The sequence below is a fragment of the Phyllobates terribilis genome, unplaced genomic scaffold (genome assembly GCF_046119375.1).
Source record: "Phyllobates terribilis strain yellow unplaced genomic scaffold, ASM4611937v1 Scaffold_3__8_contigs__length_932513732, whole genome shotgun sequence".
Classification (NCBI taxonomy): Eukaryota; Metazoa; Chordata; class Amphibia; order Anura; family Dendrobatidae; genus Phyllobates; species Phyllobates terribilis.
The window spans coordinates 160,828,563-160,854,127 of NW_027362763.1; the positions used below are offsets into that span (position 1 = coordinate 160,828,563).

A 25,565-nucleotide genomic window follows, 5' to 3' on the forward strand; every position below is an offset into this window, starting at 1 on the left:
AAATATTTTCATTTTTGGATTTTTATTTTTTCCTTACTATCTTCTAAAAGGCATATGGCTCCTAAATGGATGAATGAGGGCTTATTTTTGTGCGGGGCAAGTTGTACTTTTGAATGACATCATTCACTTTACTATGCAATGTACTGCAAAATGGAAAAAAAATTCTTAGTGTGTTACTAACACAATTACTAACTGTGGTTTGGGATTTTGTTTTTTTTTTACATTGTGTGATAAAACTGATCGGGCATCATGAGTCTTTGGGACTGTACAATTACGGAAATACCAAACTTGTCCATTTTTTTTTCAATTATTTTTTGGAAACAAAATTAGAAAATTTGTAAATAAAATAATTGTTTGTGTTGACATTTTCTAAAACTTGTTAAATTTTTTTTTAATGGACCTACAGGCGCTTCTCACAAAATTAGAATATCATCAAAAAGTTAATTTATTTCAGTTCTTCAATACAAAAAGTATAACTCATATATTATATAGAGTCATTACAAACAGTGTGATCTATTTCAAGTGTTTATTTCTGTTAATGTTGTTGATTATGGCTTACAGGCTCAGCCAATGAAAACACAAAAGTCATTATCTCAGTAAATTAGAATACTTTATAACAACGGCTAGAAAAAGGTTTATAAAATCCGAAATGTTGGCCTACTGAAATGTAAGTTTAGTAAATGCATTCAATACTTGGTCGGGGCTCCTTTTGCATCAATTACTGCATCAATGCGGCGTGGCATGGAGGCAATCAGCTTGTGGCACTGCTGAGGTGTTATGGAAGCCCAGGTTGCTTTGATAGCAGCCTTCAGCTCGTCTGCATTGTTGGATCTGGTGTCTCTCATCTTCCTCTTGACAATACTCTATAGAATCTATATGGGGTTAAGGTCAGACGAGTTTGCTGCCAATCAAGCACAGTGATACTGTTGTTTTTAAACCAGGTATTGGTACTTTTGGCAGTGTGGACAGGTGCCAAGTCCTGCTGGAGAATGAAATCTCCATCTCCAAAAAGCTTGTCGGCAGAGGGAAGCATGAAGTGCTCTAAAATTTCTTGGTAGATGGCTGCACTGACTTTGGTCTTGATAAAACACAGTGGACCTTCACCAGCAGATGACATGGTTCCCCAAACCATCACTGATTGAGGAAACTTCACACTAGACCTCAAGCAACTTGGATTGTGTCCTCTCCACTCTTCCTCCAGACTCTGGGACCTTGATTCCAAATGAAATGCAAAATTTACTTTCATCTGAAAACAACACCTTGGACCACTGAGCAACTGTCCAGGTCTTTTTCTCATTGGCCCACTTAAGATGCTTCTGGCTTGTCTATTGGTCATGAGTGGCTTGACACAAGGAATGCGACACATGTAGCGGTGTCCTTAATACGTCTGTGTGTGGTGGCTCTTGAAGCAATGACTCCACCAGCAGTCCACTCCTTGTGAATTTCCCCCAAATTTTTGAATGGCCTTTTCTTATCAATCCTTTCAAGGTTGCAGTTATCCCGGTTGCTTGTTCACCTTTTTCTACCACACTTTTTCCTTCCACTCAACTTTCCATTAATATGCTTGGATACAGCACTCTGTGAACAGCCAGCTTCTTTAACAATGACCTTTTGTGGCTTACCCTCCTTGTGGAGTGTGTCAATGACTGCCTTCTGGACATCTGTCAAGTCAGCAGTCTTCCCTATGATTGTAGAGCCTACTGAAACAGACTAAGGGACCTTTTTAAATGCTTAGGAAGCCTTTGCAGGTGTTTTTTGTTAATTATTCTAATCTACTGAGATAATGACTTCTGTGTTTTCATTGGCTGTAAGCCATAATCATCAACATTAAGAGAAATAAACACTTGAAATAGATCACTCTGTTTGTAATGACTCTATATAATATATGAGTTTCACTTTTTGTAGTGAAGAACTGAAATAAATTAACTTTTTGATTATATTCAAATTTTTTGAGAAACACCTGTATGTGAGGGTTTGTTTTCTGCAGGGTGAGCTGAAGTTTATATTGATATGAATTTGGGGTTGATATGACATGTTGATTGCTGTATATCCTCCTCAACTCTCACTGATAACTTGCAACTGGCTGCAGTGGAGTGGAGCATCACTCTCATTTTTGCAAATTGGGGAATCACAAAACTGTCAAGAATTGATATACAGTATATAAAATGAATGTTTTTATCATTCTTGGTTTCTCTATTCTATTTGAATCTTTATTACTTTTCTTTTTAGTTAACATGGGATAGAGACCTTAGGAGGCATTTTTTTTACTTAAATGCTTATAATTTGGGCTAAAAATATTTTTTTGCAATTGGATTACTTTAAAACTATTGCACTGTTTTACTTTTACTGGTCCTTCTGTTTTCCTGCACATTGCTGTTCTGAAGGGGAGTTTGTAACTCTTTTATCACTCTTTTTTAAACTCCTCTGTGCTGATTTATGACCACATTACAGATCAGTATGTGATCTGCGGTCATAAATCAGCACTGAGGAGTTCAATAAGAGACAGATAAAAGAGTTACAAACTCCCTTTCGAAAAAAGCTAACTGATGAACTCTCAAATAAATCATTCTGCAGCCAGCAATATGCAGGGAAACAAAGGAGCTGTGCAACTTTTTTTCTGAAATCCAATTGCAAAAATTATTTTAACCCAAAATGTAAGCAAGCATTTAAGTAAAAAAAAAAATTGTTTCCAAGTGTGTCCATATTCTTTAAACCTTTTAAGCGGCAGACAACAATACATAGAATTCTATATACACAGATATTTTTTAAATGGAAATATAACTCTTTTAGTGGTGCCATTTACGCATTGTATAGCAAGTCTTCATTTTTATGAAAATGTGCCATGGTCTGCGATCACAGATCGGTTCACATCTGCATTGTGAATTTCTTTGCAATGTAAGGTACAATGCTGTACCAAATAGATCATACAATGCACGCCAGGCCTCAGTTCAGGTTGGCATATATTCCACATCACGCTATTCAAAACTGCACAAATTGCCAAGAAATCTCAAAATGAATCTCCAATGTAAATGTAGTCTACCCAAGCAAGCTATACAGAACTTTTAGTAATGTTATTAACTGTAGTAAATAAAAAAACTCTTTTAAACCCAATGGTGCTGTAACTGGGTCATAATATACAAAGTACAACTCTAGCTATGATGGGGTCATGTATAAAAAGACTGCCATACCATTCCAATTAATTTTGGAATATATTAGCTTTGTGTTTATCCTGCACTGGAAATTTTGACAGCTCGTTCTTATCCTTTAATGTTGCAATTTATATTTAACTGATTTAAAGCTCAAAAAAATCACAATAACAACCGGGAGTAAGACCCCAGGGACCAGAAGCTCAGCTGACTACTTACTGTAAAAATTATGTTACTGGTAATATGGGTAGATTTTAAATCTCTACTCATTATTAGTTGGATGTTTATGCGTTAAAAAGGTATTTAACATTCAAAATAAGGATTCCACCACTATGCGCTTCCATTTGTATATGATTAATAATTATGTAACGGCTTACCTGCATTACGGCATCTCCTGTGAATAATACCCCACTCTGGTCGGCTGAATAAGGACACAAATTAAAATTTTGATAGTTACACATAAATCGAGCACAAAATCTAATAACTATAGATAACTATGATTATTATCTAGAGACAATGTAAGACTATTTGTACATATTTGTAGGGATAATGCAATATAAACAATGTTAAAGGGAACCTGTCACATGATTCCCAAACCAAAGGCAGCATGAATAAGAGACCACCTCCCTCAATACAATCATTTATGTTTTACATGTTACTCGGAGAATGAAGTTGAAAACGGGGGTCATGAATGACGTGACTGAGAAGTCGGTGGAGAATTGCCTCCAGAACTAGGCTTCTCCATCACGTCCCTACATACACATAGGGGGGAGTTGTGTGTATCAAGCAAAGCAGGATTAGGAGAAATAAGTGTAGACTTGACTCCATGACTAGCCTTACCCACCTCATCCACCTCATCTCTGGCCCCCATTTCCAACTTTGTATTCTCTGCAGCATTTCAGAGTAAAACATAGATGGAATCCTAGCAGCGAATAAAGTTTAGCAATCTTTATTTCATGTCTTTAAAAAGATGGATATCCATACATAAGAAAACAGTAAAAATTCTGACTCGTTTCCGGCTGAAGCCCTTAGTCATACATTCTTCAGAATGTTTACTGTTTTTTTATTGTATGGATATCCCTCTTTTTAAAGACATGAAATAAAGATTGCTAAATTTTATCAGCCTATAGGATGACATTTTTTCTCCAGTCTCTTTTTGCTTCATTTCGGTGGTCAACGGATTGGAATGCAATCATTTGGAGTAACTAAGCTACAATACATACAGTGAGGCTTTCTTCCTCTTTTTTCTTACTAAAACATAGATGATTGTAATGATGTAGCTGGTCTAAGATTCATGCTGGCTGTGGTTCGGGCAGATTTAATCATATTAAACACATTGTACCCTTTTTATGAAAAAAAAATTAATTGGTAATCAGTCTCATGAATTGTCTTACACTTGAATTGACAGAAATATGTTTTTTTTTAACTAGATAAGGGGTAATTCTCACACTACGGATTTTACTGCAGAGAATTCTGTGACTGAGCATCAGTTACAGTCCCCTGACTTGAATTGTTTCATCCGAATAGGAAACTTGCAGAACTTTCCACAACAAAACCCACACATGAGAATTCATCTTAAGGTCAGGTTCACATTTTGTCTTTGGTGCACATTGTAACTCCATCGGAGCTTCTGTTTAGAGCCCTGAAAAATAGGATTCTGGCACAACTGCCGATGGGGCAATTGAGTTTAATGAAGCAGACGGAGTACCTTTGTGGATATCTCTCTCTTTGTGGCTATAATTACATCTGTCTTCGATTTCAGCAGTGTCCGCCTTTTCGAGATGTACACAAGAGTGCAGTGAGACACCTTTTTGTGTCCGCCTTAAAAAGGTGGACACTGCTGAAAATGGAGATCAGACAGGGCACAAATGAGAGACCTGGTTTGGCACATGGAGAGGTAGGACATACTGTAAGTGATAGGGCTTATCCATATTTAGGTACACTGTTACGTAGTTGGATGGCTTTTGGGCTTTTTGGTCAAAATCGCTAATTAAGCACATTACGTTTTTAACGTTCACAGCAATAGTGTAGTTCATGTATTCATTAATCGCAGTGTGCTGATGCATAATATGCTTATATGTCAGACAAAATGCAATGTGATTTTGTCTGCTTCTTGAATCTCTATTGTCCAGTGATTGATTCTGCCCGAATCCCATTTTTCAGGGCTTCAAATGATGGAGCCAAGACTTGTGGCAAAGACACAATATGAATATATACTAACAATTATATAGGAAAATAATTTTGGTGAGTCCCAAAAATAATTAAAATTCTCAATTTATTTCAAAATAATTTAAAAGATCAAACAGGTTGGGAATACATCTCAACGCGTTTCTGGCAAAAAACCCTTATTCACTGATAATTATATATTTGTTTTCAATTGCTTTATACAATTATATGAAGTAACTAATTTGTATTGGGAAATAAAGATAGTAAATAGCCGTTCAAGTCCAAGAATTTTTAATAAACAAATAAATATATTATGCTTATACCAGTAAAATACATTATACATATGTAGAAAGGTTAATCTGCAAAATATTGACAAACCAACAAATTAAAAATGCTATTTTTTTTGCTTTTCAAAACTACAAAAACATCATTTTTCCATAATGCCAATATTTATTTGATATCATTTATGCTTTAATGTAATCACAACTTGGTATATAATATCCATAACGCTTTACCTGGTTGATCTTTAAAAATTTTCGATATGACAACAGGCACTTTATGTTGTGCTCCACCCTGAAAAAAGAAGAGATACAATATTTATCGGAAATAACAATTCTTGTTCTACAAGTGCTAAAAAATGTAACTGTGGATTTTATCCAAGGCCAAAACAGTTTAATTCTCACTTATCAACTACTTGTAGCAGAGAATCTTCTTTATAAGTTTTGGAAAAAAAATAGTTTAGCTTTTTTTTTCCCAAGAAAAAGTTTTCTTATTTTCCATGGATAGCATGTGAAATTGCAACTAATTCATATTCGTGTGAGGTGCAATACTAGTCACCATCCATGGACCAGAAGAGGTGCTGGAAAAAAAGCAACTGTGTCTAGTAGTTGAAAGTTAAAGTTTTTTTCCATTTAGGGAATATTTAAAGAATATTTGTTTAATATGCTAGCTTATATAGCACTACATCAGTTTGTCTTTGAACTATGGGAGGAAACCCATGCAAACACAATGAGAACATACATCTGGATCTGAACCCAGGACCCAAGTCTTGAAAGGCAAAAGTATTAACCACTGAGCCCCTTTGATGCCATATATGTATTACGTTTAGCGTTCCACCCATTGTAAGAATTGGTTCCTATTAAGTGCATAGAAGTGGCCATTCATAGAATTTATGTACTCACACAAAAAAAATGGATTGACACATGTGTGGCCATCTTCCCATCTCATTTCTGACAGTACGTAATAAGTCCTCTAGCTTTTTACATAGGTATGGATCCTACTGGGGGATCCAAACCTATAGCTTTTTATGGCATATACTGTCAATCTGCTCTGATAGGACAAACACTTTAACTCTACGTCAGTTAAATATGACTGACGACTACTTTAATACGACCTTCGGACATTAACATGACATTCCAATTTAAACAGATACATGGTAATGAAATACATTTTAAATTAGCTTTGCATCACAGGACTCTTATGCAATGCATGCCTACTTTACTAGACTGCTCATTAGGATAAATTAAAGAAAATCTTCGAGACTCACGACAGAAAAGACCAGTCACCAGCCTGACAATGGGGATGAGCATCAGAAGAATAAGCATGGGATTGAAGAGGAGCTGAGCCTATTTAATGGAGATATGTAAGTTGTTCTTTTTGGAGCATTATAGATTTTGCGTGGTCAGTGTGGATATATTTTGAGGGCATTCTGACTGTCATTATGATGACAGTGGGGCTGTCATTGTGACAGAGGTTATCATCTACCTGCAAGATAGCTTATAAATGTAAGATTGCTAGGATCTAATCACAAGGACCCTCAGTAATCAAAAGAACAGGGATCCTGTGTCCCCCATATGAATGGAGAGGTTGTGCACATGCATGACCTACTCTTTATTCATTTATATGAGTCTATAGAAGTGCTAGTGCACATGTATGATTACTACTCCATTTATTGTCTGTAGAACTGAAGGAGTTCTAGAACCCTCAGTAACCACAAGAATGGGGGTCCTGTGTCCCCCATATGAATGGAGAAGTTTTGCACATGCATGACCTACTCTTTATTCATTTATATGGGTCTATGGAAGTGCTAGTGCACATGTATGACTACCACTCCATTTATTGTCTGTAGAACTGAAGGAGTTACCCAAATACAAAGCAGTGAAATTAAAGAGATCTTACATTCTAAAAGCTCATGTAGGTGGCCGTAGATTTTCTCATTCAAGAGAATTGAGACAATTATCCAAATGACACTGTGATCAAATTCTAATCAGAGATTGATCAGAGTGTCAGCATAGTTTGATCCGATCCTCTCGAATAAGAAGAGAATTTCTCCATTTTCTCCATTGTGTTGGTGCATGGAAATTGAACTGAACTCAGATGTCATCTGCGTGCTGTCCAATGGTTTCCACGCACTCATTAACTTGCATGGCTGAGTACGATATGAATATTCAATCAAACTTGGACATGCTGTGATGTTTTCCTCGGACAGACCCTGTCTGTGGAAAAAAATTGTGCATATGCACGGCCCCATAGACTAACATTTGTCTCAGTGTGATTCAACAAAACATCGGACTGATAATATGGCCATCTGCACGTGCCCTAACCACTGCGGGCTGGTATTTTTAGGCTCGGAAGGGCCCAATAACCAGGAACCTTCCCAGCCTGAACATCACTTAAAAATCTGAAATTTCTATTTTGCATTTTATTTTGGTACGTGTCACACGGATGTTTTACACAGAGCCCCAGAATTGTATAGGTCCATGTGATTTGCGCTGCCGGTAAAAAACAAAAATGTCTCTGTGAGGTTCACACAGACACACGCTCTGTGTAAAAGAAAAACATGGACAAGTAAGCAGCACCATATATTACAATGGGTGTGCATGTGTAAGTATCTTCGGTATGTGTGAAAATGGACACCACACGTCCCAGAAACATGGACATGTGTAGGGGTCCCAAGCCAGTGCTGTCAATTACCAGTGATGAAGGTGGGGACATGCAAAACCAGTGCATGGAAAGGCGCAATGAGTCTCTTGACCACGGATACACACAGCACCATGATTAGCATATTTTATTAAACTTCAGTTTCTGCAGGACATAGCCAGTGATTAGACACTAATGGTGCAATTTTTATAAGAACTGTATCCCTTACAAGGCTATGTACTTAGTTTATAATGTCGGTGCAGGCTAATAAAGACCCTTTAAATTTTCAGAGCACCAAGATTTACATGATTTATTGTGAAAACATTTCTCAAAAGGTTGGAAAAAGCATATATCATATTTATTCTTTTACTCATTAAACTGTTTTTCACATTGACAAAAGCAATCTATAGTATTACAGAGATTTTGAAATAGAAAATAAATGTTATACCTACCTTTATACTTAGACCTAATCCACCAACAGGGTCTCTGTGAAGTGTAACAGTTCTGCGCTTTAAAAAATTGGAAAAAAATTACAATTTAGGTAAATATTTTGTATACAATGATTTTACTTTCAAAAAAAATATTAACAATCTATTTCAAAAGGCAGAGCTTTGCTTTACATAGCTGGCTTTTACTTTTACTTTTAACTTTCATAGACAAAAAAAGGAATGGCAAGTAAATTATTTATAAAAGTGCAATTTATTATTCATACAATAACATTAATAACTAAGCATTTGTGTGCGTTCACCAGGGTGATAAAACTGATTTACGTGACACTTTTATTGTAGTAAGTCTAACTGGGCATAGTTAAAAACAGTTCACAAGATAGACTGTATATGCATACAGCCATTTTAAAACAAAATCAATCTTCATATACCTTATAAATATTGTAAAAAAATGAAAAGAACTTAAGATTACAGCAGTTTAGCTTATTGGATATGCAGATGTAGCATTTCCTAACATGACACACATAGAGGCTTGGACTGGCCCCCCAGGAGAATAGGTGAATCCCCCAGTGGGCCCTATTTCAGGCAAAGGACCACAACCTCCCACCCTTTTTCACATGAGCAGTGTTTGGCACAGTACACTTGGCAAATTATATACAGGTAGGCAACATGCCAAGGTATGAACATGTGTCATCAAACTACCACTTTTGGGATCCTCACGTATCAGGGTGGATAAGGGTCCACCAATTCCACCCAACTGCATTCTTCATATACTTCACTAGAGATATGGCTACATGCACAATGTAGTTATCTTTCCTTTCAAATGTATAGAAAATCTATTGGCTGGCACCTTGCCTCAGGTAATATTTGCATGAAGCTGTGATATGTGCCCCAACTATCAATGTTACTGGTATGCCTTTTTCACTGTAGTCCAATGCTTCGCAAATGCCACTAAGTCACGATTAAGGACAGCGACAAGTCAGAAACGGATCAGTTTTTGCTCTGATGTAAAATTTTTAATTGGGGTTGTCTGATACTCGGACAGCCCCTTCTCAATCCTCATGTTTCCTCCCAGTAAAATAATAACATCAATACTCACTTCCGGTGCCGGAGCCATTCCAGTAGTGTCAGCACTGGCTCTTTCAGGGATCCATTGTTATATCATGTGATCACTGCAGCTAATCAGTGATGGCTTAACTCTCCCCACCTTCAGGTGATATACATACATCAGGAAAAAAGGAAAGCTGCTGCTCTCTCATTCCCTCCAAATATATGATTTGTCCAAAGGCAAAGAGAGTGAAGCCAGCACTGATTGGTTACAGGGATCATGTGAAATAACAATGGATCCCTGGAAGAGCCAGTGCCTGCACCACAGATGAGTATAGGTGTTATTTTACTAGGAGGAAACATGAGGATTGAGATGGGGTTGTCCGAGTAGAGGACAACCTCTTTAAGCTGTACTAATAAATTGGTGAAGTTTCAGATCCAAATGGCTGCATGACTTTGTTTGCTTTACAAATACTACTAAGCCTGCAGGTACTGTTTGTCTGGTGCTACAAGGGCCAATGATCGAGAAAACAAATGCACATAGGAATGCTGGTTCCCAATAATTACCCATGTAAACATGTCCAGTGGTAAGTTGACTAACAAACAAATGATCATTTGTCATCTGATCACACTTTTATGTGGGCATAAAAATGAAATGTCCCCAGTAGGGCTGGGCAGATAAGTGAATGTTCGGGTCTGTCAGGTTCAGCCGAACTTTATAAAAAAGTTCAGTTTGGCTAGCAGAATGGTATCTGAACTCGATCTCGAACCCAGACTCCATTCAAATAAATGGGAGGCCCGAACATTTGTCAGTTTCCACGCTGTCATATGTGTGACAGCGCAGGAAACACCAGCTCTGATCTGCTGTAACCTTAATGACATTACCGCTGGTCACAGATCTTCGGTTCCCACGCTGTCACACAGATGACAGTGTGTGAGCCAGCAGCTGTGACCGTGGTGAAAAGGCTACTACCAGTCAGACATCAGCTGATGAGTACTACTCTCATCATCGTAGCCTGTTCTCACTGATAGCTGGTCTCTCCATTACTAACCCCTGGGCTTGATGTCAGTGGACATGAAATAGCTGACATCAACCCCAAAATATTATCCTTCTTGCCAATGCATCAGGGTAAGTGGGAAGAGCCTGGCAAAGTGCCAGAATTGGTTCGTCTAATGGATGCGGCTTTTTCTGTGGCGGCTGCTGGCTGCTATTTTAGGCTGGGGAGGGCCAAATATCCATGGGCCTTCCTAGCCTGAGAATACCAGCCCCCACCTATCTGCTTTATCTAGGCTGGTTATCAAAAATGGGGCGACCCCACGCCATTTTTTTAAATTATTTATTTAAATAATTTAACAAAACAGTATGGAGAATCCTCTATTTTTGATAACCAGCTAAGATAAAGCTGATAGCTGAGGGCTGCAGCCCACAGCTGTCAGCTTTACCTGCGCTGTTTTTTTTTTTTTAAAAAACAATGCTCTGGCCAATCACAGCCATGCCAATAGTTGACATGGCTGTGATGGGGTCAAAAGTGCACACACAGGAAAAGCTTGCTGATTTTTCTACACTGCAGCCTTTAAACAAGCTTTGTTCAGGCTGACAAACCCAAAAAATAACATGGACTTCTGGGAGAAGTCCTTATTCGGGGTCTGTGAACTGAGACTAGATGTCCAGTACAGACCCCAAACTTTACCGTTCAGGTTCGCCCCTCACTAGTAAACAGTAGTGTTGAGCGAGCACTAAAATGCTCGGGTGCTCGAAGCTCGGGCCGAGCTCATTGTGATACTCGGGTGCTCGACCCGAGCAACGAGCCCAATGTTAGTCTATGGGAGACCCAAACATTTTTGCGGCGGCTCCCCCGGCAGTCTGTAGAAAGCCTAAAAAGTGCCCAAAACGATAGTGACAGTGCTCAAATGACATGGGGACAGCATGGGGATCGCCCCTGGAAGCATTTCTGACCCCCAGGTCACTGCTGTCAACAACGTGGTCAGAGGTATTAAGCCACTTTTACAGGCTCACAATAAAATGTTCAAAAACAAAAGTGAAAGTGCTTTCCTGTGAAATATGTTAACCCCTTAACAACCATGGGTCTTTCTGTTTTTGTGTTTTCCTTTTTTGCTCCCCTTCTTCCCAGAGCCAGAACTTTTTTAATTTTCGTTCAATATGGCCATGGGAGGGCTTATTTTTTGCGGGACGAGTTGTACTTTTAAACACCATCACTGGTTTTACCATATCGTGTGCTGGAAAATGGGAAAAAAATTCCAAGTGCAGTGAAACTGCAAATAAAATGCAATTCCACAGTTGTTTTTTGGGTCCTTTTTTTACCACGTTCACAGATTGCTAAAACTGACCTGCCATCATTATTTTCCAGGTCGTTACGAGTTCATAGACACCAAACATGTATAGGTTCTTTTTTATTTAAGTGGTGAAAAAAAAATCCAAAGCTTGCTAAAAAAAACAAAAAAAATGACGCCATTTTCCGAGACCCTTAGCTTCTCCATTTTTCGGGATCTGGGGCCAGGTGAGGGCTTATTTTTTGCGTGCCGGGCTGACGTTTTTATTGATACCATTTTGGGGTAGATCCGATGTTTTGATCGCCCGTTATTGCATTTTATTGCAAAGTTGTAGCGACCAAAAAAACATAATTCTGGCGTTTAAAATTTTTTTCTCGTTACGCCGTTTACTGATTGTATTAATTCTTCTTTTATATTGATAGATCGGGCGATTCTGAACGCAGCGATACCAAATATGTGTATGTGGTTTTTTTTTATATATATATATTTTATTTTGAATGGGGCGAAAGGGGGGTGACTTAAACTTTTATATATTTTTTATTTTTTTAATTTTTTAAAAAACTTTTTTTTTACACTTTCTGCTTGCTTCTATAGTCTCCAGAGGAGACTAGAAGCAGCAGTTGTCTGATTGCTTCTACTGCGTACAAGCGATGAGCAGATCGCTTGTATGCAGGAGAAATGCTCACTTGCTATGAGCGCTGACCACTAGGTGGTGCTCAAAGCAATTGAGACAACCACAGGCATCTGCTGCAGACCCTGAGTTGTCATGCCCACCCATTGGTGACCCGCCCATCAGTGACCCGCGGGGTCACTGATGGGCGGGGCTTAGGACTCCCGGAAGCGCGAGTTAAATGCCACTGTCAGAGATTTAACATATTAACAGCCGCGGGTGGATTGCGATTCCAATAATCAGCTGACATGTGCTCGCTTCAGTGCGGGCTCACCGCCGGAGCCCCCGCTGAACCGGCCTTCCCGACCTGGTGCGTACTATTACTGACCAGGTCGGAAAGGGGTTAAGGAACATCCTTTCCAGGGTAAAGACTTGTGTATAAGGTAAAATAAATAACCAAAAACAAAAATACTCCTCCACACCTTGGGCTATGTTCACAAGTAGCATTTTTTATGCGTTTTTGCACGTTTGTATTGCTTTCAACCGTGACAAATGCATTCACCGGGAAATGTCATTTTAACATTTTACAACCTTATCTGGCCATGTGCTGTGTGACACATGCATACAGTGCTAAAAAGACATGGGAACAGCATGGGGAAGACCCATGGAAGCATCTCTGACACCCAGGTCACTGCCTAAAAGTGTGCCCATCAGAAGTGATCCTTGCCGCATCAGAAGATGCAGACTTGCAACTATCCCCATGCAAGTCCTTGTCCTAGGGCAGTGTTCAATTGTACCTCCCCCATAACTTGCAATACAAGCGCAAGTATGAAGCCTAACACCCACCCCCAGGCTGCAATACCATACTGCTAGCTTGCTTGCACTTGAAATTGGGCCTTTTAGGCATGTGGAGGTGGAATCTGGCCACCACGTCATGGCTGCGTCGGTAGCCTGGTATTCATACTCAGTCCCCAGTCACCCGGCGGCCGGGTGTCCACGCTTGGTTCCCAGCCGCCAGGGGGCGGCTGGGTGTCCATACTCAGTCCCCAGCCGCCCCGCGGCCGGGTGCCCACACACAGTCCCCAGCCGCGTGGGGGTGGCCGGGTGTCCATAAAAGGTCCCCAGCCGCCCCTATTTGTCCCGGTGCGCCTTATACACAAGCGCGCATACCAAAACATTACCTGTGCCCTCCCCAGTGCATTTAGTCGGAAGGACAGCCTAACCACAAACACGTGGACAAGTGAATGTGGCCAGGAATGGTCCATCTCACTGACGTTTTCACACTGGGTTAATATTGTGGAAGCCAGGACACAGTTGGACACTGGGATGCAACATGTCCTCCAGACATAAAGGATTGCGGGTCCTGGGTCAATCAGGCTTCAACACAAAGTTCAGAAGGTAGACAGCAGCAGTGGTCGGCCTCCTACACAACGAGTAAATTATTCATGATCATGAGGCCATCCACCTCCTTAGCTTTCTGTTCCTTGGAATGCAAGCGCATGTATGTAGTAGCAGCTAGGCCTGAGGTGGTCAGCGCTTGGGCGCATATTCTACCTCCTTCGAGGATTGCTGGATGTTTTCCTGCTACTATCCCAGTTCTATGACTCCCGTTAAGACAAAGCTTCAGGTGATGAATGATGGATTAGGTGGTGGCAAAGGAGAAAGAGCAGGAGGAACAGGGACCATTCACATCAATATCAGGCCAGCCAACCACACATGTCTTGTAGGATATGTTTCTGTACCAAAAAGAGCGGTTCAGCTACACAGTTATAAGGCATACAGTGAATGCAATGCCTACCAAAAATTTCGAGGCACTCCAATGCCCCTTGGAAGTGACATGGAGGTCAGAGGGCCTTAACTAAACCGTTTTTTCCATTTATAGCAACTGGGTCTCTTGTACACTGTTGGCCTAAGCAGGGAATGGAAGGCTTTCCAAAAATTATTAGGCACTGCAATGCCCATTGAAACAGACGTGGATTACAGCGTATTAAAAACCTTCTACCCATTATTGGGGAGTGGGTCTCCCTTAGTGTTCGCCTATGCATTGAAAAGCAAAAGCTGACAAAAATTAGGAGGAAATGCAATGCCCGTTGCAAGAGTCATGGAGGTTAGAGGCAATTAAAAACAACATGTCAATGCCCCTTGGAAGAGCTGTGGAGTTCAGAGTGGTTTAACAAGACGGTTTTAATGCCCCTTAGAAGAGACGTGGAGTTTAGAGTGGTTTAACAAGACAGTTTTAATTCCCCTTGGAAGAGATGTGGAGGTCACAGTAGCTTAACAAGATGGTTTTAATGCCCCTTGGAAGAGACGTGGAGTTCAGAGTGGTTTAACAAAACAGTTTTAATGCCCCTTGGAAGAGTGGTGGAGGTTACAGTGGAATAAAAAGACAATATCAATGCCCCGTGGAAGAGACGCGGAGGTCACAGTAGCTTAACAAAGATGGTTTTAATGCCCCTTGGAAGAGCCATGCAGTACAGCATATTAAAAACATTATTGCCATTATTGGGGAGTGGGTCTCCCATTGTCTTTGCCTATGCCTTCCAAGCAAAAGCTGCCAAAAATTAGGAAGGGGGAACTTGCAATGTCCCTTACAAGAGCCATGCAGTACAGCATATTAAAAACATTATTCTCATTATTGGGGAGTGGGTCTCCCATAGTCTTTGCCTATGCCTTCCAAGCAAAAGCTGCCAAAAATTAGGACAGAGGAACTTGCAATGCTGGCAACATGGACCACGGTCACCCTGGTGGTATAGTGGTCGTGGAGGCTGAGGATAGAGCAAAAAACAGCCGAAATGAGGAAGCGTCTACCCATGTGTGGGTGTGAAGCGATGCATGGGAATACACCTCCCGAAATAACACAGTGGATTTGACTTTATGTTACTCTGCTGTCATTTGGTGGTGATGAGAAGTCTGGCCCAATCCAGCCCTTGTTCATTTTGATAAGGGTCAGCTTGTCAGCATTGTCAGTTGACAGGCGAGTGCGCTTATCAGATATAATTCCCCCAGCGGCACTAAAAACACGCTCCGATAACACGCTAGCGGCAGGGCAGGCCAGGACCTCCAAGGCATACAGAGTGAGTTCATTCCAAGTGTCCAGTTGGATACCCAATAATTAAAAGGCACAGAGGAATCACGGAGGACGCTGGTACTCCCTCACCATCTTTTGAAACTTTCCACTCCCCGGAGGCTCAGTCACAAGCAAGGGACCAACACCGCCGTCGTGGAGCGGAGGCTAACAGAAGGCCCCAAGTCACCAGCGATACGGGTGAGCACTACACGGTACACTCAGGGACGTGGGCTACTTCTACCCGCTTACAGCAAGGTAGCCAGGAAGAGTGCAGACAGACGGGGAGGCCTACAACTCCACCTGGCCAGGGGAACTCCTGCTTGCTCACAGACTGACCAGGCCTCTTATGCTAGCCAGTACTCCCGGGAGAGTCTACCTTATAATCAGTAAAGACCCTGAACTGCACTGCAAAGACTCTGAGTCATTCCTGCTGCGCTCGTGCACCATCACCCCCACCATCCACACTCACTGCCCTGAGGCTATACTCCTCCCGAGGGGAGTTATCCCATTCTATGCTGCGCACACAACACCAGCCTCAGCGGTCTGCCTCGCAGCGGTGGTACTCCCTGACCGCAATCCACGGGTGGCGCAGTCGGACAATTAACCTCAAAACCTAAGAAAGACTGCCACTGGTTTGACCAGCCTGAGCCATGGGACCGGGTCACCGCCACGGAGACTACAGACCCCAAAGACCCGGCACCGGGTATCCCACACACGTGTACACACGGCCCAGGGGGCGCGTCACATGCAGTACAGCATATTACAAACATAAGTCCCATTATTGGGGAGTGGGTGTCCCATAGTATTTGCTTATGCCTTGCATGCACAAGCTGCCAAAAATTAGGACGGAGCAACTTGCAATGCCTCTTACAAGAGCCATGCAGTACAGCATATTACAAACATAAGTCCCATTATTGGGGAGTGGGTCTCCCATAGTATTTGCTTATGCTTTCCCAGCAAAAGCTGCCAAAAATTAGGATGGAGCAACTTGCAATGCCCCTTGCAAGAGCCATGCAGTACAGCATATTACAAACATAAGTCCCATTATTGGGGAGTGGGTGTCCCATAGTATTTGCTTATGCCTTGCATGCAAAAGCTGCCAAAAATTAGGACGGAGCAACTTGCAATGCCCCTTACAAGAGCCATGCAGTACAGCATATTACAAACATAAGTCCCATTATTGGGGAGTGGGTCTCCCATAGTATTTGCTTATGTTTTCCCAGCAAAAGCTGCCAAAAATTAGGATGGAGCAACTTGCAATGCCCCTTACAAGAGCCATGCAGTACAGCATATTACAAGCATGAGTCCCATTATTGGGGAGTGCGTCTCCCATAGTATTTGCTTATGCTTTCCCAGCAAAAGCTGCCAAAAATTAGGATGGAGCAACTTGCAATGCCCCTTACAAGAGCCATGCAGTACAGCATATTACAACATAAGTCCCATTATTGCGGAGTGGGTCTCCCATAGTATTTGCTTATGCTTTCCCAGCAAAAGCTGCCAAAAATTAGGATGGAGAAACTTGCAATGCCCCTTACAAGAGCCATGCAGTACAGCATATTACAAACATAAGTCCCATTATTGGGGAGTGGGTGTCCCATAGTATTTGCTTATACCTTGCATGCAAAAGCTGCCAAAAATTAGGACGGAGCAACTTGCAATGCCCCTTACAAGAGCCATGCAGTACAGCATATTACAAACATAAGTCCCATTATTGGGGAGTGGGTCTCCCATAGTATTTGCTTATGCTTTCCCAGCAAAAGCTGCCAAAAATTAGGATGGAGCAACTTGCAATGCCCCTTACAAGAGCCATGCAGTACAGCATATTACAAGCATGAGTCCCATTATTGGGGAGTGGGTCTCCCATAGTATTTGCTTATGCTTTCCCAGCAAAAGCTGCCAAAAATTAGGATGGAGCAACTTGCAATGCCCCTTACAAGAGCCATGCAGTACAGCATATTACAACATAAGTCCCATTATTGGGGAGTGGGTCTCCCATAGCATTTTCTTATGCTTTCCCAGCAAAAGCTGCAAAAAATTAGGACGGAGCAACTTGCAATGCCCCTTACAAGAGCCATGCAGTACAGCATATTACAAACATAAGTCCCATTATTGGGAAGTGGGTCTCCCATATTATTTGTTTATGCCTTGCAAGCAAAAGCTGCCAAAAATTAGGACGGAGCAACTTGCAATGCCCCTTACAAGAGCCATGCAGTACAGCATATTACAAACATAAGTCCCATTATTGGGGATTGGGTCTCCCATAGTATTTGCTTATGCCTTGCAAGCAAAAGCTGCCAAAAATTAGGACGGAGCAACTTGCAATGCCCCTTACAAGAGCCATGCAGTACAGCATATTACAAACATAAGTCCCATTATTGGGAAGTGGGTCTCCCATATTATTTGTTTATGCCTTGCAAGCAAAAGCTGCCAAAAATTAGGACGGAGCAACTTGCAATGCCCCTTACAAGAGCCATGCAGTACAGCATATTACAAACATAAGTCCCATTATTGGGGAGTGGGTCTCCCATAGTATTTGCTTATGCCTTGCAAGTAAAAGCTGCCAAAAATTAGGACGGAGCAACTTGCAATGCCCCTTACAAGAGCCATGCAGTACAGCATATTACAAACATAAGTCCCATTATTGGGGAGTGGGTCTCCCATAGTATTTGCTTATGCTTTCCCAGCAAAAGCTGCCAAAAATTAGGATGGAGCAACTTGCAATGCCCCTTACAAGAGCTATGCAGTACAGCATATTACAAACATAAGTCCCATTATTGGGGAGTGGGTCTCCCATAGTATTTGCTTATGCTTTCCCAGCAAAAGCTGCCAAAAATTAGGACGGAGCAACTTGCAATGCCCCTTACAAGAGCCATGCAGTACAGCATATTACAAACTTAAGTCCCATTATTGGGGAGTGGGTGTCCCATGGTATTTGCTTATGCTTTCCCAGCAAAAGCTGCCAAAAATTAGGACGGAGCAACTTGCAATGCCCCTTACAAGAGCCATGCAGTACAGCATATTACAAACATAAGTCCCATTATTGGGGAGTGGGTGTCCCATGGTATTTGCTTATGCTTTCCCAGCAAAAGCTGCCAAAAATTAGGACGGAGGAACTTGCAATGCTGGCAATCTGGTGGTATAGTGGTGATGGAGGCTGAGTATAAGGAGAAGAAGATTAAACAGGCGAAACGAGGAAGCGTATACCCATGTGTGGGTGTGAAGCGGTGCATGTGAATACACCTCCCGAAATAACACAGTGGATTTGACTTTATGTTACTCTGCTGTCATTTGGTGGTGATGAGAAGTCTGGCCCAATCCAGCACTTTATCATTTTGATAAGGGTCAGCTTGTCAGCATTGTCAGTTGACAGGCCAGTGCGCTTATCAGTTACAATTCCCCCAGCGGCACTAAAAACACGCTCCGATAACACTCTAGCGGCAGGGCAGGCCAGGATCTCCAAGGCGTACAGAGCGAGTTCATTCCAAGTGTCAAGCTTGGATACCCAATAATTAAAAGGCACAGAGGAATCACGGAGGACGCTGCTACGATTGGCAAGGTACTCCCTCACCATCTTTTGAAACTTTCCACTCCTTGTGAGAGTACCCCGCTCCTCAGGGCCTGTAAGCTGGGCGGGTGTCAGAAAACTGTCCCAGAACGTTGACAGTGTTCCCCTGCCTCTGCTGGATTGGAGTTGCATCTCTCTCGCCTGCACGCCTTGGTTGGGCAACGAACTGTGACCTCTGCCGCTAGCGTGTTCAGATGGGAATTTTTTTAAGAGTTCTGCGGCAAGGGCCTTCTGGTATTGCCCCATTTTTGTAGACCTCTCCACCTCAGGAATAAGAGAGTGAAAGTTCTCCTTGTAGCGGGGGTCTACAAGTGTCACCAACCAGTAATGACTGTCACCTAACATTTTGACAACGCGAGGGTCACGGTTAAGGCAGCGTAACATAGAGTCAGCCATGTGTGCCAGACTGGTAACGGGCAAGATTTCCGTGTCCTCACCAAGATGACGACTGACCATGCTCTCCTCCTCCTCTTCCTCTTCCTCCTCCCCCCTATCCTCAGGCCACCCACGCTGAACCGACGGTATGACACTTGTACAGGTACTACCGTCTACATCGCATGATAGCAGCTCCTGTTCTTCCTCCTCCTCCTCCTCCACTCCCTCATTGTCCCCCAATGCACGTTGGGATGAGATGAGGCTGGGCTGTGTGTAATCGCCCGCTACGGCTTCTTGATCCATCTCATCATACTCTGGCTGCAATGCCTCCTCTTTAATTCTCTGCAGAGAGCGTTGCAATAGACAGACAAGTGGGATGCTGACACTAATGATGGCGTCATCGCCACTCACCATCTTGGTGGCCTCCTCAAAGTTTATCAGGATGGTACATATGTCAGACATCCAGGTCCACTCCTGGGGTCTTATGTGTGGAGTCTGACCTGAAAATCGACGGCCTTGTTGCAGCTGGTACTCCACAACTGCTCTCTTCGGCTCACAAATCCTTTGCAATATGTGGAGGGTAGAGTTCCAACGTGTGGGGACATCACACACCAGTCGGTGTGCCGGAAGCTGCAAACGCTGCTGCAACACAGCAAGGGCGGCGGAAGCTGTAGCCGACTTGCGAAAATGAGCTGAGAGGCGGCGTATTTTCATGAGCAGATCTGGCAACTCGGGGTACGATTTAAGAAACCGCTGAATCACGAGGTTAAGCACATGAGCCAGGCATGGTACGTGTGTGATCTCACCTCGCCTCAGAGCCGCCACCAGGTTACGGCCATTGTCACACACGACCATGCCGGGATGTAGGTTCAGCGGTCTCAGCCACAGATCTGCCTGCTCTTTCACAGCTGTCCACAACTCACAAGCAGCGTGAGGTTTATCACCTAAGCTTATGAGTTTCAGCACAGCCTGTTGCCGCTTGGCAGAGGCAGTACTGCAATGCTTCCAGCTTGTAACTGATGTGGTGATATCTGAGATGGAGGCTGAACATGAGGAGGAGGAGGAGGATGCGCAGGAGCTGTACACTGTGGGGGCAACTCTGTCTGACATAGGGCCCGCAATCCTCGGTGTGGGGCGGATGTGTTCCGTCCCAAGGTCCGACTGGGTCCCGGCTTCCACTATGTTTACCCAGTGTGCCATCAGAGAGATGTACGGTCCCTGGCCACAAGCACTTGTCCACGTGTCCGTTGTCAGGTGGACTCTCCCAGTAACTGCGTTGTTGAGGGCATGGCAGATGCTTTGGGACACGTGCTTGTGTAGTGCGGGGATGGCACACCGGGCAAAATAGTGTCGGCTGGGGACCGAGTACCGAGGGACGGCCACCGCCATAAGATTGCGGAAGGATTCCGTCTCCACCAGCCTAAAAGGCAGCATTTCCAATGCAAGCAGTCGTGAAATGTGCGAATTTAGGACTGTGGCCTGTGGGGCGTTAGCTGCAAATTTCCGCTTTCGTTCAAAGGTCTGGGATATGGACAATTGAACGCTGCGGTGTGACGTGGACGTGGACGTTGATGCTGTTTCTTGAGAAACTGCCATAACAAGTGAAGACTGAGAGGAGGGGGCATCTTTGCATGCAGTATGGACAAGGGATTGCCTTGCACACACAACAGGGGGTTCTATTGCATGCACAACAGTGGAAGAAGCAGTGGTGACACCCGCTGACACTGGTCGTGGACCCTGGGTTTCGCCCCACAAAGTCGGGTGCTTTGCTGCCATGTGCCTGATCATGCTGGTGGTGGTCAGGCTGGTAGTTTTGTCACCCCTGCTGATGCTGGCATGGCAGGTGGAACATATGGCCTTTTTGGGGTTATCAGCAGAGTCTTTAAAAAAATTCCAGACTCTGGAAGACCTACCGGTTGTACTGGCAAGACCCTCGTGTTGGTGTTACGGGGAACGGTTGCCTGCCTTCTGTCTGCGGCCACCACACTGCTTCTTCCTGCCTGTTGGGGTACTCTGCCTCCCTCCCCCTGTGTGCTGCTGGCCTCACTCTGCATGTCCTCCTTCCACGTTGGGTCAGTTACTAGATCATCCACCACCTCCTCCTCTTCCACTTGCGCACCACGATCCTCCTCCTCACTTCCTGGCAATTGTGTCTTGTCATCGTCCACCTCTTGTGACAGATTGCCAATGTCGACTTCCTGTGGCCGTGGCTGTTCAAATATTTGGGCATCGCAACATGGGATCGCCTCTTCCACCAATTCAAGCGTATCCGGCGAGGGGCCCAAATATGGAAATGGACCAGTGAACAGCTCTTCAGAGTGTCCAACTGTGGGATCACTTGCTGTCTGACGACACTCGGCATGGTGGGAGGAAGGAGCATCAGGGTGAGAAGGAGTATGCGGTCGAGACTCATGGTTACTAAGAGTTGACTGTGTGGAAGACAGACCGGAGGTGGTGGTGCCCAGGAAACTGGAAGTATTGTCTGCTATCCAATTAATAACCTGTTCACACTGATCAGTTCTCAATTCTGGTGTTGTTCTGGGCTTCCCTAGTAATTCGGTCAAGAAGTGGGAGCGAGAAGATGTGGCTGTTGGTTGTGGCACATTTTCACCTTGGCCACGGCCCCGTCCTCTGCACGAACCATCACCAGAACGTCCACTTCCACGTCCCTTGCCACGCGCCTTGCCCATTGTAAATGAAGTAAAATAGCTTACACTTGCACTATCAATGGAAAAAGGGTAATAGAGAGTAGATTAGAACCGTGGAAGAGGAAAACCACAGTTATTGTTTACTGGAGTATACCACACTTTTTAAAATAGAGATATTTGCGGCTGAACAGTGAGCGACACACTCAAACTGCTTTTTTTTCAGATACCAAAGGCCCAAAACTGGATAGTACAGCGATTTGACCCGTGGAACTGCGAAACCACACTGGGATGTCGGGCCTACACAAGACTATTTTCAACAGATATATTTTTGTGTCACAATAGTCAGGAGACACTACTGTTTTTCTTTACGGAAAAAACTACCAAAATCTGAATAATAGAGATTTTTTACCGTGGGATGGCAAAACCACAGTTATTGTTTACTGGGGTATACCACACTTTTTTAAATAGAGATATTTGCGGCTGAACAGTGAGCGACACACTCAAACTGTTTTTTTTAGATACAAATGGCCCAAAAGTGGATAATACAGAGGTTTGAACCGTGAAACTGCAAAGCCACACTTGTATTTCTCGGGCCTACACCAGACTATTTTCAACAGATTTATTTGTGTCTGAACATTCAGGAGACACTATATATTTTTTACGGCAAAAAATGCCAAAAGCGGGATAATAGAGATGTTTTACCGTGGAACAGCAAAACCACAGTTATAATTTACTGGTGTATACCAGACTTTTTTGAATATACATATATTTGCGGCTGAACAGTGAGCGACACACTCAAACTGTTTTTTTTAGATACAAATGGCCCAAAAGTGGATAATACCGAGGTTTGAACCGTGGAACTGCAAAACCACACTTGTATTTCTCGGGCCTACACCAGACTATTTTCAACAGATATATTTGTGTCTGAAAAATCAGGGAGACACTATTATTTTTTTTTTTACAGCAAAAAATGCAAAAAGCAGGATAATAGAGATTTTTTACCGTGGAACAGCAAAAGCACACTTCTGTCTCTCTGGCCTACACCAGACTATTTTCAACAGATATATTTGTGTCTGAAAAATCAGGGAGACACTATTATTATTTATATACAGCAAAAAATGCCAAAAACAGGATAATAGAGATGGTTTACCGTGGAACAGCAAAACCACAGTAATAATTTACTGGTGTATACCAGACTTTTTAAAATATATATATTTGCGGCTGAACAGTGAGCGACACACTCAAACTGTTTTCTTTAGATACAAATGGCCCATAGAACTGCAAAACCACACTTCTATTTCTCTGGCCTACACCAGACTATTTTCAACAGATATATTTGTGTCTGAAAATTCAGAGTCACACTTTTTTTTGGTGGGGGGGGACACCAAAAGGTTAATAAGATGGGTATTTGTACATTGTGAAGGAGGAAAAAAAAAGAGGATTTAGATAAAAAAAAAAGGATTTTTCCTGGCCCCCGGGACCTGGAGCTAAGTCCAGCAATTTCAGCAACAGGAGCAGCACACAGGACTGTAATGCAGCGTTTGCTGGTATAACCACTGCGTCTCCTATACAGCCTGCCTGCCTGCCTGATATACCTGGGATGGATATTAGTCCCGAGAAGGACTGTTTGTTTGATCTGGCAACCTTTACAGACCCTACACTAACTATTTTGCAGGATATATCTCTCCCTAAATCAGCAGCGCTGTCCCTACACTGTCTGATCCGGAGCGACTGTGTCCAAGATGGCGGCGCCCGGTTTTAAATACTCGAGGTGACACTGTGCGGCCAGCCAATCACTGTAATGCCCACAAACAACATGGCTGCAGCATTACAGTGACTGGCTGGCAATCCCCGCATGTTCATTGGCTCTGTAAAGAGCGCCAAACATGCAGGGCGGAGACCCGAGCTCCCGTCCGAGTAACCCGGAAATGCTCGGTGCTCGCCGAACATCCCGAGTAGCGTGATGCTCGAGCGAGTACCGAGTAGTGTCGAGCATTTTCGCTCAACACTAGTAAACAGCAAACCCCCTTGTTTATAAAAGTATGTGCTGCAAAGAGAAATTCAAACTGTATGGGAGCAAAAAATTGTTTTACCGACTGCTCATTCTTATTCAGACTGCTCAGCTTGTTATAAGATATTTTTATAATCAAAATTACTAAAAAATTTGCTTTATTTTAATGTGTATGATCATTAAACAATTTCTAATCACCTTTTCTTTGACAGACCATGCGAAAATAATAAGCTTGGCCATAGAAATTCAGTTTAAAAAATGCCCATTATTTAGTGTTGATAATGCCGCTAGACTAGTGTTGATCGAGCACTGAAATGTTTCATTGCTCGGCACTCGAATTGAGCACATCTGAAGCTTGGACGTGCTTTACTCGACTAGTGGGCATAATAGAAGTGAATGGCAAACTCGAACATTTTTCCAGAGATTCTCTCTCTCTGTCTTTCAGTGCAGCGCTGGGCGCAGATAATTCAAAAGAGCTTCTTAAGGGGACTCGAACACCATGCGATACTCAGCACTTCTCGATACTAGATCGAGCACCTGAAACGTGCTGCCCTGAAATGTAAATCAGGAAGTCAGAAGCCCAATCAGTGCTATGCAGCTGAAAAAGTATAGTGGGAATAATCCTCTAAAGGAAACCTGTCAAGTGAAAAAATGCTATTAACCTGAAGATTAACCTGCAGGTTAATAGCGTTCTGAATCTGCCCGGTGTCCACACTTAGAGCCCCGCTGGCAGGAGTAAAAATTAACTTTATTCCCCCCAGCAGCATTTGGCATTCAGTCTCGGGGGTGGTGATGACACAGTCTCAGTCACCGCTCTGTGTATAGAGAGCAGCAGCTGTAACTGCACCCCCAGGTCTGACAGCTGGCCCTAAATGCTGAGCTTCTGTCAGTCAGTGCTGGGGATGCGGTTACAGACGCCGTTCTCTAGACACAGAGAGGTGACAGAACCCGAGCTGGTGCTGCCCTTGTGACTGAATTATGAACGCTGCCTGGGGGAATAAAGTTAATTTCCTCCAGGCAGTGGGGCTTTCAGTGCGGGTGTCGGGCAGATTCAGAACTCTATTATCCTGCAGATTAACTCCATATTTGCAGGTTAACAGCGTTTTTCACTTGACAGGTTCCCTGTAAGATGCACTGTTGCAATTTGTTATAAAGGATTACTCAGCCTTAAAGAAGACATTTCACCCATTGGAGCCTGTTAAACTTGCCACATCATGAAATAGTGGCTGCAGAGTTGAAGAAAACATAGTTTTTATTTTTTAATTTCACATAT

The 25,565-nt window shown here is 42.9% G+C and overlaps 1 protein-coding gene across 2 annotated transcripts in view; it reads right to left on the reverse strand.

The window, feature by feature from the left end:
• The window catches only part of SNTG2 (syntrophin gamma 2), a 1,024,184-nt gene that overhangs the window by 519,195 nt on the left and 479,424 nt on the right, over positions 1 to 25,565 (reverse strand). For both annotated transcript variants that reach the window (XM_073674230.1, XM_073674231.1), the window contains exons 3-5: positions 8,684 to 8,740; positions 5,828 to 5,885; positions 3,524 to 3,567 (exon numbers count right to left, since the gene is read on the reverse strand). In XM_073674230.1, the coding sequence (XP_073530331.1) occupies positions 3,524 to 3,567; positions 5,828 to 5,885; positions 8,684 to 8,740 (159 nt within the window). The remainder of the gene's footprint in view (positions 1 to 3,523; positions 3,568 to 5,827; positions 5,886 to 8,683; positions 8,741 to 25,565) is intronic.